Raw genomic sequence first — 14,210 nt, 5'->3', positions numbered from 1 at the left:
GAGGGGGCGGGACCAGGCGCGCGTCACGCTGCCCCGCCTCCCCGCGGTGGCGCCATCTTCCCCGGCCGCGGGCGGGGTCACAGGTCACCGGCGGATTCTCGCGGGGGGCGGGCGGGGGGGCGAGCCGGGGTCAGCGCGGCGCGGGGGCGGGAGCGGGGGCGCGCGGAGGGCCCGGGGGCTCCAGGGGCCGCCTCCTGGCCTCTCTGCCGGCGCTCTGGTCTGAGGAGGAGCCCTGAGTGGTTTCGCCGCTTTTGTTTTTCTTCTGGAAACTGCCGTCCCTGCGAGCGCTGTGCGGGGTCGCCGGCCCGACCTCCCGGGGGAAGGTGAGGGGCGCCGGGTCGGGGGGCGCCGGGCCGGCGCGGGCTGGGGAGGGGCCCGGAGGCGCCGTGGGTGCGTGCAGGGGACGCCGGGGCCGGGGGGCGCCGGGCGGGGCCGGGGGCGCGGGGAGGATCCGGGGCGCGGGGGCGGCCCGGGCGCAGCGCGTCTTTCTTCCCTCCCAGGTGCGCGTCCCGAGGGACCATGGAGCCGGGGCGCCCCGCGGGCAGCGGCTGCGGCAGCCCCGCCGGCCTCTCCCGGGAGTACAAGCTGGTGATGCTGGGCGCCGGCGGCGTGGGGAAGAGCGGTAGGTGCCCCGGCCCCCGCGGGGGGAGGCTGGAGCTCGCGCCTCCCGAGGGCCGCCCCGCGTGTAACTGTGGTGTTTTGTCCCGAAGCCATGACCATGCAGTTCATCAGCCACCGCTTCCCCGAAGATCACGACCCCACCATCGGTAAGTCCCCGAGCCCCCTTCATAGACCCCTGCGTAGACCCGTCTGCGCGGCGGTTCTCGGACGCGTGGGGGGTGCTTCTGCCCGGAGCGTCTCGGGGGCCCTGTGCGACGTCCGCGGACCGCCCCGGCCGCGGAGAGCGGGCGTCTCCTCCCGGAGCGCGGCGGGCCGCAGCCGTCCTAGCCGCCGCCTCTCCTGACCCTCCTCCCGCGCTGTGGTCCCGGCTGTCGCGGTCCCGGGCTGTCCGGCCCGCTGCGGGGGAACGTGTGCGGCCGCGGGGCCGCCTGCGGTCACCGCGCTGAGGGTCTCCGGCCGCAGGAGTATGAGTCAGCGGGTTTGAGCTCCCACAGAAGGAAGCAGAAGAACTAGTCCGGCCGGCCCGGCCCCGACCCGCGGGCTCCGACCTGCGTCCGCGCTGCCCCCGGAAGCTCGCGCTCACGGCTCAGTCCCGCACGTTCCTCCGGAGCGGGGTCTCCGCGGCGCGTGTAGCACTTGGTGCCCCGCCGCTGGCGCACCACTCCCGGACGGACAGCCTCGTGTTGCCGTTTTTTAAAAGTTGCTATTTTTTACGCAGACTAAGGACATCGCTCTTCTCCCTGGACTGTAAGGAAGCGGGTTTGATTCTGAGGGGTTAGATCCCGGAATAAGAAGGGAAGTGGAGGGGGGGGACGGGCAGGGCATTTCAGGGCCGGACGCGGGGTCCCGGTGCTGGTGCTGGTTCGCCGGGGCGGGTATCCACTGGCTCGGGCCTCTGCGGCTCTGCTGCCCGCGCGGCCCGCGAGGTGCTGCGTGAGACGGTGCGCGTTGGGATCCCCACTAGGTCGGGAGCTCTAGAAAGAAACGCAGTTTAGGACTTCAGGTGATTTACTTACAGCTCCACAGATGTTTTTCCTCTTTCTTTAAAGCAAAACTCATACGTGTTCTCTGAAAGAGCTACTTTTCTTAATCAGTTGATTTTCCCTCCGGTCGGCTGCTCTTCTGACACTATTACCTGATTCAACAGCAAACACTTAGGTGTCTTGAGTTCCCGTTACGTGCCAGGCACTGGAGCGGCCCCGGCGCTCAGTGCTGAACAAAGACGCACTGGCTGGTGTCACGGGGTCTTATCATTTAGGGCCTTTTCTTCAGGGGGCTTCGTTGCAGACTGGCTGCCAATCCTGAGAAGGAAAACTGCATCGTAGCCAGTACTTGTGCGAGTGTGTGTGCAAGGTACTAGACGCACATGCACAGTATCAGGAAGCTGTGTTCATGTCGCTGCACGGGGTATGCGCTTACGTTTTCTTTGTTTCAGATTTCTGCTTATTTATTTTAATGCTGGTCGCAACCCATTAAATTCATTCACAGTTCACTAATTCTAATGGATCACCACCCGTAGTTTGAGAAACATTGGTTTAGTGGACTCTTGATCTTTGAGGAACAGTCATGAGCAGGGGTTCAAGAAAAAATCATTGAAGTGCACTGGGGCGTAAACTACGATTGTTTGAATGATGGAAATATTCTTTTTATTTTTTTAAAATTTTTTCTTTTTAAAAATTTCCTTGTTTTTTCCAAGGTTATTATAATAATACACGTAAAGAGATTTGTTTTCAGGCGTGCCTGGGTGGCTCAGTGGGTTAAGCCTCTGTTTTTGGCTCAGGTCGTGATCTCCGTCCTGGGATCATCATGGTCCCTGCCCAGCGGGAAGCCTGCTTCTCCCTCTCCCACTCCCCTGCTTGTGTTCCCTCTCTTGCTCTCTCTTGGTCAAATAATAAAATCTTTAAAGAAAAGAATCTGTTTTTAGCTCAGAATTGTAGACAAAGTCTTATAAATTTAAATTATGAGGGAGTAAACTTATATCGTCACTTAGGTGAAAAATACAAAACACCTCCGTTGAAGACCCAGTGTACATATCTCAATGGATTGAGTGTGATTCCTGAGAAAACCTGGGCATTTAAAGAACTTGTGTGTAAACTACTTTTCTATAAGATGAATTTTAAAATAAGGTTACAGGGTGCCAGGCTGGCTCAGTGGATAGAGCATTTGACTTTTGATTTTGGGGTCCTGAGTTTAAGCCCCATGTTGGGCTTAGAGACTACTCAAAAAAAGAAAAAAAAAGATTGAATATTCCTATGTTTATGGGTTTATAGTACACCTTTTTTCCCTCCTGTAGAAGATGCTTATAAAATCCGGATTCGTATTGATGATGAGCCTGCCAACTTGGACATTTTGGATACGGCTGGACAGGTATTAAATCTCCGAATGCTGTGTGTAAAGGTGTTTTCATTTGAGGGCGCCTGGGTGGCTCAGTGGGTTAAGCGTCTGCCTTTGGCTCAGGTCATGATCTCAGGGTCCTGGGATCGAGCCCCGCTTCGGGCTCTCTGCTTGGCAGGAAGCCTGCTTCTCCCTCCCACTCTCCCTGCTGTGCTCCTCTCTCTCTCTGTGTTTCTGTCTGTCAAATAAATAAATAAATGTCTAAAAAAAGAAAAAGGTGTTTTCACTCTACTAGAGGGGAGGGGAAGGCTTACGTAGAGAAGATCACCAGTGCATCTCTCTTAATTTTTCATGCCCTCTGACTCAGGATAGCAGGTAATTGATACATGTCTCTTTGCTCTGAAGCCCTAGCTAACCTGTGTGTAGCTCTAGGCTTCATTATTGCATTAACGACCCTGCCCTCCTGCAGGCAGAGTTCACGGCCATGCGGGATCAGTATATGAGGGCGGGAGAAGGGTTCATCATCTGTTACTCCATCACCGACCGTCGAAGTTTCCATGAGGTCCGGGAGTTTAAGCAGCTTATCTACAGAGTTCGACGCACTGATGATACCCCTGTGGTCCTGGTAGGAAACAAGTCTGACCTAAAGCAGCTAAGACAGGTGAGGAGAGAGCAGAAATGTGTGTGGTCTCAGATTTCACTGTATATAGATTCCTTTGCTTTAAAATAAAAACGTTAAATTAACTTCTAACCTTAAAAATTTCTCTAAGTCTACTGATTTGCAATTAACTTGGATAAAATCTGGATGTTAGAAATCAGTTTACAGGAGAAAATCCACAGGACGGTAATCAGACGACAAATGGAGTACATATTACATAAAGGCTCATGGAATGTTCAGTTCCTAAATCCTCAGAAAGTGATCAGTTGGTGAATCTGTGTTGCGGCGGGATGATTGTGGATGTACTACTCCCTGACAGTGGGCACCCTGGAGGGGAGAATAAGAGAAATCGCAGAAGGTTCTAGAGTAAGCCAGATTCTTCAGATTGGCAACGGTGTTTAGAATCTGGCTGTTTGGTGTAGAGATGAAGGATGGTGGACAGCCATATTGGGACCACTGGTGGTCCCGCTACTGGTGGAAGCTGCGGAGTGGGTACAGACATTTTGGAAGTAGTTTGACAATAGATAAGTTCACAGTGCTGCTCAATTAATGCCTGTTGGAAAATCTCTCTAGGAATTCACATATAAAACATTCGTTGCTGGGTTGCTTTTGGTAGCAAAAAGTCAGAAAAAGTGTTCAGACTTAGGAGAAATGGTGTGTCCCTAATTGAATATATTGACTTTGGATTTCTTTTAGAGTTTAAAAAAATTAAAATTACATACTTCCTATCTGTAACTACTTCCTGTTCCAGAAAGTTATGTTTTATTTTATAATTTTTTAAAGATTTTACTTGTTTATTTGACAGACAGTGAGAGAGGGAACACAACCAGGGGGAGTGGGAGAGGGAGAAGCAAGCTTCCCGACGGACAGGAGCCCGGTGCAGAACTCAATCCCAGGAGCCTGGGATCATGACCTGAGCCGAAGGGAGACGCTTAATGACTGAGTCACTCGGGCTTTCCAAAAACGTTATCCTTAAAATGGATTAGAAGTAGAATCACTTTTAGGGAGGGGAGAAGGAGGCCAGATTCAGCCTCCCACCTGAACTCTGCTCGGACACCTCCGGAGTTGAGGAGCTCTCTTTGTGTTCAGATAGCCCCTTTGCTTTTCACTTTTTGGGGCAGTTGTGATTATTTTCTCTGGTTTCCACTGTACATTTTCCCATGTTTACTTTTTTAAAGGTCACCAAGGAAGAAGGATTGGCTCTAGCCCGAGAATTCAGCTGTCCCTTTTTTGAGACGTCCGCTGCATACCGCTACTACATCGATGATGTATTTCATGCTCTCGTCCGGGAGATACGCAGGAAAGAAAAGGAGGCAGTGCTGGCCATGGAGAAAAAATCTAAACCCAAAGCCAGTGTATGGAAGCGGCTGAAATCACCTTTCCGGAAGAAGAAGGACTCCGTGACTTGAAGGGAAGATGTGCATGTTCGCCTGTGAACCGCAGGGTTTACTCCGCGCGACCCCGTGGCCTGCACGAGTGAGCATGGTGCTCGCTCCTTCTCCTGTCATGACCGTTCCTCTAAATGTAACTGACGAAGGGGGTATGCCCAGTGGGAGTTTTCAGCGACGTGGTGTTTAGAATACTGTCTTTTAGCTAATTCTGATTTATTAACCCAGCAGAGCACTGTCTACTTGTAAATTGTCACATTAGAATTTGATCTACCAACGTTTCGGGTTCTGTTCCTGATATTAGTTAGTGTCGATGTTTCTGCCCTGGGGGAGTCTCTGCACCGTGCGTGTTCGGCGAAGCGCACGAGGCGTTTTTGCCGTGCGCTACTCCGTGTCTGTTTCAGCTCCGGCACCCCACACCTTTCCAGGGAAGGACCTCGCTTCTCCTCACAGGTGCTTCCCGGACACACAGCGAAAACTACGGAGACCAGGTTCAGGGTGTCGCTGTGGAACTGCTTCCTGTTGCAGACGAGGGACTGATGAGATCAGGGACACCAGGCAGCAGAGGGGGGCGGGTGGGACTCCACTAGGGGAGAGGTGGTGGCGGGACCATGTTCGCAGTTCAAGCCTGGCTGTCCTGGGAAGTGCACGTTCCACCCAAACGCACTGAGGTGAGGACAAGCAGAAGTGAGTGGAACGTGTGAAGGTTTCTTCTGGGAAGATACTTTGTTCTTCCTTTCAGAATTTAGCCCTTCCTTAGTGTCCGAGGCATCGGCTTTGGGAGCCATTGCTGGATCACTGAACTCTGGTTCACACCCTTGGTTGGGGCAGCCGTGGCCTGGGGCAGGTGGATTGGCTCCCCCAGAGAGGCGCGCACCGGTCCGGTGACCTGAGTGCCTCCCAGCGCTTCCCTGTGCTCTCCCGCAGAGGAGGCCCTGCAGAACGATTTCTCGGTCCTTCGTCAACTGCCTGCATTGTCCTGTCCGTAGGGAAGCGACATCAGGAGTTAGAGTAAAGCCATGTACGTGCCTCAGCACAGACAATCACTAGACTCCATGCTCAGAGAAGCCTGGGGCGTCTCTGTGCTGAGAGCCAGGTGTGAAGCTCTAGAATTCCTGTGTGTGGAGTTTCTCACTGCAGATTTCTGTATAGGGACCTTGTGGAGTTCACTGCACAATGTCTGAGCCTGGACAAAACTTAGCCTCAGAGAATACCCCCTTGATGGTTGTGCGTGGCTGGGAAACAAGTGTCCTGGGAAGGAACAGCTGTATGGGTGGTGAGTTCGCTCTGTCGAATCAGGATTCTTATGCCGTCTGGACTTAGCGGCGTGTGGAGGCGACGTGCAGACTGGACGTTAAGTGTCCCGGACAAGTTTGTGACCATCTTAACCCTGAAGAACGTGGCCGCGGCCTCTCTTGGTGCACACCTCGGCTCACTGCTTTCCAAAACTGCACGGGTGGGCAGAAGGACAGGGTTGTCATGTTTTTTCCTCCTATTCAAGGTGATGGCTGTTCCAGGTTTAAAGAGGTGATGGTTGCTACTTTTTTAGCGAGGTCATGGTCCCTTTTGAAACCAAATTGTGTTTTATGGTAGTCGGGCCATCCAGTCGTGAGACTCAGGATTTGAACTTATGCAGGACAGAAATCTGATAGGAACCCCAGCACTTTAGAGATGTGTGGCAGTAGAAAAGAAATGCAGTGCAATTCTATTTTAACAGTATTTCACCACATTTAAGTTAGCGTAAAGCCTTTTACACATAATGTCTTAACTTCTCATTACTGATGACCGAGGGAATTGTAATTGGCGTCCGGCAAGAACTTGACAGGTGTGTGGTCATTCAGGACATTAAAGGCAGCAGAGAACATTGCCGGAAAGATCTATAAGACAGGAGGGAATTTGTACTGTGTATGAGAAAAGTAACAAATTTATGTTTTTAAGACAGGGTCCTATATTCGAATGGTCATTGGATTAATTAGCCCATTAGTATTGAGAATTCTATTTATGGTGCTAAATAGTTCGAGGGGGGATGATGTGTGTAGGTAACAGTTCTCTTCTTAGTGACGGTAAGTGTGTAACTTACGAGTTCTGAAGCGTCAGGTTTATCTGGTCAAGGGCATTAAAATCAATTACTGCCTGGAACGTCGGAGAGAGAAACGTTCAGGCACACATTTGAAAGCAGTGGGACTGTCGATGCCTGCGCCTGATTGTTAAGTTAGAAAATTTAGACGCTCACTTCTAGAATGAACGGTTAGATTTCAGGAGGGACATGTCTAACTTTGTCTTCTTTTAGCAAGAGTTGGCCTACTGTGATGTTTGGGGGCGGGGGAAGGAAGAGTGGCCTTTCCCTTCTGTGCGTGTACGTGAAGACACTTTATGTGACACAATACAGAACTTTCAAACAACTTGTTGGGCTTCTCCTTTACTTACCTGTGTGTGGGTGGAAATGCTTGGAATCAGTGCACAGAGGTCATTTTAAGAAAATTGAACGCCATGAGATTTTATGTTCTGGAAAATACTGGTTCAAAAATGTGAGCGCCCACAACGTGCAGAACACCTGCGTCGAGTGCGAGGGCGTGTGCCGCGGGGCCCCCCTCGTTCAGACAGAGGCTCTGTGTCTCGGGCCGGCGGGCAGGCTGTAGGGAGGTGGCGCCACGGCCCAGCTGCCGGCGTCCCGTGTGAGCGTGAGTGGGGTCCCACCGCTCCGGGACTGGACTCCGGTTCTGCACCGCAGGCTCTGTTCCCTGTCCTGGCTCTGGCAGCCGGGACGCTTGGGGGGCCTTGGAGTTTGGCCAGGCAGAGGGAACTCACGGCCCGGGTGGGTGTGGGGTGGGAGGGGGCTGGGCAGCTGCCTGAGCAGGTCTGCTGAGACCCCAACGTGCGCAGAGAAGTGGGGAGACAGGAAACACATGTCGGAGATGACGGTGTGTTTGCCCCCTGATGGAGGGTGGGAGCTGTTTCAAGCGTGGAAAGTAAGTGAGACCGTGAGACTGCTTTATGTGCAGGTCAGTGCTTTTGTCTCAGCTACTCGAGATGGCACCGGCGTTTGGGGAGAGGACTTCCCGTGGACATTAAAGGGATGTGTTTCTGTGTCGTCGTTACTCGTGTGGGGCAGGTCAGCAGCGGCCAGCGGGTCTGCTCCTGAATCGGGTGGTGGAGGGCGGCGTTCCCGGGCCTCGGCCGGCCCGTCGGGGAGGCATGGATTCCGTCAGTGTCCACGGCCACCCCTGTGCACCAGTGGGGCTGGCCTCGGACGCTTGGACAGTGTCCCTGCCCTTGAGCTTTGACAGACTCGGCATAAACAGCTGGAGGTTGACGTGTCAGAGGACCTGCTTCCAACCGGGGACACTACAGGACTTCAGAGAAGGGAGGACCCTGGAGGGCTGGGTCCAGCGGGCGATGAGTGCTAACGGGAGAGCAGGCAGGTCGAGGAAACGCCGAATTTAACCCACACCGAGTAACGGAGAAGTTCCATGCGAGCTGATTTCTGAAGTTTCTCCTCACTTCCAGTGTTCATTGCTTATTTTCTTTAAAAAAAAAAATTATATAAATTTAGGAAACTCCTAACAAGTAATTGGTAGCGTTGCTCCTTTTCCAGCCTTCCTGGGAGGGATGACAAAGTCAAAGTCTTTTTAGGAGTCCGTGTCACCTGGACGAGCACTTGGCTTCGGAAGACGCTTCGGTACTGAAAACAGATTTGCAGTCCTCCGGGGGTTGTTCTGCTCCAAATTAAAGTTTGTAACCGGGCGCCTGGGGGCCTCAGTGGGTTGAGTTTCTGACTCTTGGTCTGGGCTCAGGTCATGATCTCGGGTGTGGATGGGGCCCCCGTTGGGCTCAGCGCTCAGCAGGGCGTCTGCTTGGGATTCTCGCCCTCGGCCGAGGCCCCGCCTCGCTGCTCCAGCACGCGCACTCTCTAAGCTAGAATCCAGTCTTTAAAGGATGTGCTTGAACTGTGTTCCTGCGTTCCCCGCTCGGCTGGAATTGAAACTTGGGGCCTAGCCTCACAGGGAAGTAGTCAGAGGCCTGAGTTCTCTCATGAAGGTCCCTCGCTCTGACCTCACCTACCTCTGACTGCTTTTGCTGCACAAGTTAATTTTGTCTTTCTCTTCTTCCCGCTAAGAACTGTGTTAAATAATTAGGTACAGCGTAAATTAGAATAACTGAGAAAACAGGGTATTTGTATTTTACTCAGTCTTGGACAGGTTTTTCTCTGTGGAAGCTGGAAGCAGAGTCTTGTTGTTCTTCCTTGGTTTGCCGGTTCCCCAGGGCTCGGTGCTGCGCCCTTCCCGCGTGCCCGGGTTGTACCCGCATGGCGGAGAGAGCGAGGGCCACCTCCGCTCCCGTCTGCAGAAAGCACCTTGTCCTTCGACGAGCAGAGTGGGCCTGCTGCTTGTCTGCTGCACAGGACCAAGCATGGTCTGGAAAGCGGGATGGGTTTTAGATTTTAGGAAGATGCAGCCAGACAGCATAGGTGAGTCAGGCTGTGCTCGGAGCCTTGCAGACCTGTTTCCTGTCACTGTCCGGATGGTCGGAGCTGCGCCGGGACTAGCTTCTTTAGGCTGACGTGAGTCTTCATGGAACCAAAGACTCCCGGCACGTGGTTTCTGCTTCCAGGACTGTACGATGGATCGGGAGGCAGCGCAGTTCATATGCAACAAAACCATGTTACATCGACTAATTAAAACATAGAAGGATTTGGATTAAGTTGGTAGGTAGAATTAGGCCGTGAAGATTTCTCAGTAAGCGGAGACGCGTGACTTGGAACCACAGAGCAGTCGAGCATCCTGTGTAGGACGGCTCCAGCGCGGGACTGGAGAGTGGGAGAGTCAGGACGGTCCTGGGCTAGGCAGGATGAGCACAGAGAAGCCCGCTGTGCCTCAGAGCACGCCGCCGCAGGACACCCACGGGGCCGGGCTGAGTGCTCGGGAAGCCCTGAGGGCTGGTCTGAAGTGTGCACGGCCCCCGAGGGCCGGTCTGCTCTCTGGATCAGAAATGGCTGAGAGTTCCGGGCTTTTTCCTACCTTATCCTCTGGAGATTCTGATTTGATGGATTCTGATAGGATCCAGGATCTAACTGAATCCCAGAGGATCACGATGGCAGCCATGCTGCCTTGAGTGAGCCAGATGCTGAGGGCCCTGCACGGGCTTCAGAGGGCGGTGTGGAGCCGTGACAGGTGGCGGTCACCCGGTGCGGAAACAGAAGAGGCTCTGCCGGAGCGGCATGTGGTGGCGCTGAGGGTAAGCGGGAAGAAGATGCAGGTTTAAACCAGGGCTGTGGCTGGGGCACAAGCAAGAAAAATAAACTACCTTGTTAGGAAGGAAAATCCCAGATGAACAAAGGACTGTTAAGTCTTAATGTTTGGGGGATGCTGAAATTTCTTTTCTTTTTTTTTTAAAGATTTTATTTATTCATTTGACAGACAGAGATCACAAGCAGGCAGAGAGGCAGGCAGAGAGAGAGAGAGAGAGAGAAGCAGGCTCCCCGCTGAGCAGAGAGCCCGATGCGGGGCTCGATCCCAGGACCCCAGGATCATGACCCGAGCCAAATCTAGAGGCTTTAACCCACTGAGCCACCTGGGCACCTTTTTTTTCTTTTTTTTTAAAGATTTTATATATTTGATAGAGATCACAAGTAGCAGAGAGACGGGGAAGCAGGCTCCTTGCCCAGCAGAGAGCCCGATGCTGGGCTTGAGCCCAGGACCCTGAGATCACAACCTGAGCCAAAGGCAGAGGCTTAACCCACTGAGCCACGCAGGTGCCCCAGACGCTGAAATTTCTAATCCACTTTTAAACGTGAGTTGGCCTGGAGACGGAATTACTGAACCATTTTAGCTTTGTCTGTAGTCGTTGCTTAAAAACTCAGCCCCTGCGATCTACCATTAAGTCACGCAGTTTTTTGGACAAAAGCTGCTGGGCGGGCGCGTCATTTCCCTTCCCAGAGCTGCTCATTGCGGATTTTACTGCAGTTTGTTCTGAGCCAGGAGAAACCCTGTAGCTTCACAGCGGCGCTGGCCGTCACATGCTTTTCCCCCAGTTTCCTCGCACGCCAGTGCTGGACAGGAAGGTGAGTTCACACACGTGCTCAGGTAGGTATACTCCAGTCCAAAGTCTCTGCGGGCCGCGAGGGCGCACGGGCACCCCCAGGTTAGTCCCAGCCAAAACCCTGTGGCCACCGTCGGTGTCAGATCCCCAGACAGCCTTGAGCATATGCGGCCGGGTGCTGCCAAGACACAGGCACCGCGGCCGACACCCAGCGACTGACGGAAACAAGCTTCCGCTCTACGCCGGGCTTCTTTGGGAACTCCAACTCAGTAATAAGAGGCACAGATGTTTTGTGTTTGCCGTAGATCTGCTTCCTAGGCAGTATTTGTCCCCTGGCTGTCTTCCTTCATTCTGCAAACCTTTATTGTGTACCTGCTGGATGCCAGGTGTCTGTCCGATGGTGGGAATTCAGCCGTGCGAATAACAACAAGAACGCAGGTCTTGGTGGCTCAGTTCTGTTCTGCGGGGACCTCTGATTTTTTGTTTAAGTAGGCTCCACACCCAGCGTGGGGACTTGAACTCACAACCCTGAGATCAAGAGTCGCGTGCCTGCTAAGCCAGCCAGGTGCCCTAGTCACCTCTGCTTCTGAGGTGCACAGTCTCATGTCAGATGTGCAGGCTGAGTGGTGGAGAACGGGTGGGAGTAAGAGGACATGTAGGGGTTCCGCAGTGTCAACTTGGAAAAATGCCAGACAGGAGACTGGTTTGGTGTGAGCGAATGTCAGTCGTGAAAATGTCCAGTTTTGGGAGCCTGTAACTCTTAATCTCAGGGTTTTGAGTTCCAGCCCTGCGTTGTGTAGAGAGATGACTTAAATGAACTTAAAAAAAAGTTCTCAGCTTTCTGAAATTTTATGCTCTGTGGCTAAACTGATTTGCTCTTGAATCATTTGTTTTTTTTTTTAAGATTTTATCTGGGATGCCCCGGTGGCTCGTTAGGTGTCTGCCTTCGGCTCAGGTCATGATCCCAGGATCCTGGGATCGAGCCCCGCATCAGGCTGCCTGCTGGGTGGGAAGTCTGCTTCTCCCTCTCCCACTCCCCCTGCTTGTGTTCCCTCTCTCACTGTCTGTCTCTCTCTGTCAAATAAATAAACCTTAAAAAAAAAACACAAAGATTTTATTTATTGGACACCCGACAGGTGAGCCACGTAGGTGCCCTGCTCTCGAATCATTTGAAGAGGACCCAAGTGCTAGGCTGTTTGTCCTGTCAAACCACAAGGTGCGGGAGGTGCATGAGGGCAGTGGCTCTTCTCTGAGAGTCTGTTACAGAAGATCAAGTGCTGGAGGGGAAACAGTGTGGTCCCCGTTTGCTGCCCGCCCAGCACCCATTCCTCCTTCCACAGGAAATGACATTTCATTCAAGAAGCCCAGAGTTTCCCACACCCAGGCCCAGGGCAGTCCGAGCGACACTCCCATCCTCCTTGCCTGATCTGCTTGGCAGTGACCACGTGGCCCACTCCAAAATGGGAGAGAGCGGAGGAGAGAACCGGTAGAGGCGTCTGCGGGACGCCCTCTAGGGGGTGGCCCTGAGCAATCTCTCTTGCTCTGGGAGTGGTCCTACAAACACCACCAAGCCATCAGGGTTAAGCGGACATTGCGTGTCAGGTGGGCCCCCAGGAAGCGTCTGGGGCCCTTGCGGGATTAGTGGCCTTTTGCCAGAGTTGCCCCAAAGCTGGCCGCGCCCATGGACTTGCATTTGGGTGAACCGGTGCGTGTTCCTGGTGTTTAAACCAATTCAAATTGGGTTTCCTGTTAATCGTAGACAAAAGCATCCTGACCGAGTGCCAGGATGCTCTCATCATTGTTGTGTGATTGTATTGTTTTTTTCGGATTTGCCACCTAGGGAAAAAGCAGTGTGCAGACTGACCTGCGCGCCCCGACCGCGACGTCTGCGAGCTCGCAGATGGCAAGACGAGCTGAGGGCTGTGAGATTTGCCCCGAGACTGGTGTGCTTTCTGGCTTCTGTGAACTTGGACTTTATTTTACACGTTTTCTACAGGATCAGGCGGTGTGACGCAGCAGGGAAAAAATGCACAGGAAGTAAGACTAGGAGACAGAGGGTTGGGAAGGTTGGGAAGGGAATCCCAACTAATTTTTTTTCCTTTTCTCTATTTTCCAACTTTTGTATAATATTTTTATTATATTACTTTGTCATTTAAAAAAATGTTTTAATTCCTTCACTGAAACTTTAAGAGTAGGGGCTTCCTTTCCTGCTCCCAGAAGGGAACCACATACACGCAGGGAGGGTGATTTCCACAGAAGGCAGGAAAAGTCACGGTTCCAGGCTTCAGGAGTGCAGGGGTCCTCCGAGCACCCCGGGACGTGCCCCCGAGGGGTGTGTGAGCCCGGAGCGCTTCTGTCTGTGATTGCGTATTTACTGGGGGGACTGTCTGCTTCGCGCCGCAGGGTCGGTGTGCCCCCAACCCTGGCGTCCCATCTGCACTCAACGACAGAGCTTTGTCAGGAGTGAAGGAGAGAACAGAATCATCCCTCTTGGCATTGCTGCAGAGGGTAAATATTTCCAATTACATGGATAGGCTAACGAGCTCTGAAGCCATCGGGTCTCTCCTGCTGGTGATGGTCTTAGGAATGACAGTTTGAGAGGAAAACAGAAGGACTAGAGAAAGGACTCTTAAGTCTGGAGCCTGGAATCTGCATTTTTCTTCCTCCAGTAATCCACACCCAGTGTGGGGCTTGAACTCACGACCCTGAGACCAAGAGTCGCAGGCCCCCCTGACTGAGCGGGTCAGGTGCCCCAGGGATCTGAATTTTCGGGGGTGGAGGGTGGGGATCACGCTGGGAAATGTGCCCTGAATCATTGCGTTGGAATCTGAGCGCGACTTGGCCCCCGGCCACCCAGCCCCCAAGAACACCATGCGGGCGCGCCTGCGGGTTTAGTGTGAGTCGGTCTTTATTTTGCACTTGCGTGGTGCGCTAGCAAACTCCACGTACAAGAGGGCGTTACATACCGCAGCGTAGCATTACAGCGTTAGGAAGTTTCACACGATTCACGTTGGCTTTTCCGGTTTTTTCTTTTGACACATTTATTTTGAGTTTTTTTTTTCTTTCTTTTTTTTTTTTTTTACAAGAGAAGACACAAGGTAAAGAAAGACGACCACGTCGGAGAAGGATCCTGGTGAGGGCACTGTCACTATCGCGGCCACAATAAGAGC

The 14,210-nt window shown here is 52.9% G+C and overlaps 1 protein-coding gene across 1 annotated transcript; it reads left to right on the top strand.

Moving 5' to 3' along the window:
• The first annotated feature begins 193 nt into the window (after positions 1-193).
• LOC111139052 (Ras like without CAAX 1) lies at positions 194-7,397 on the top strand. The gene is made up of 6 exons (XM_022491170.1): positions 194-323; positions 501-622; positions 711-767; positions 2,915-2,988; positions 3,425-3,616; positions 4,792-7,397. The coding sequence occupies exons 2-6, from the start codon at positions 520-522 to the stop codon at positions 5,020-5,022; spliced, it is 657 nt and encodes a 218-aa protein (XP_022346878.1). The 5' UTR covers positions 194-323; positions 501-519; the 3' UTR covers positions 5,023-7,397.
• The last annotated feature ends 6,813 nt before the right edge of the window (positions 7,398-14,210 follow it).

The sequence above is a fragment of the Enhydra lutris genome, unplaced genomic scaffold (genome assembly GCF_002288905.1).
Source record: "Enhydra lutris kenyoni isolate GAN:26980312 unplaced genomic scaffold, ASM228890v2 scaffoldscaffold94, whole genome shotgun sequence".
NCBI classification, from domain to species: Eukaryota; Metazoa; Chordata; class Mammalia; order Carnivora; family Mustelidae; genus Enhydra; species Enhydra lutris.
The sequence above is the reverse complement of the archived record's forward strand: the minus strand, read 5'-3'. Positions and strand labels throughout refer to the sequence as shown.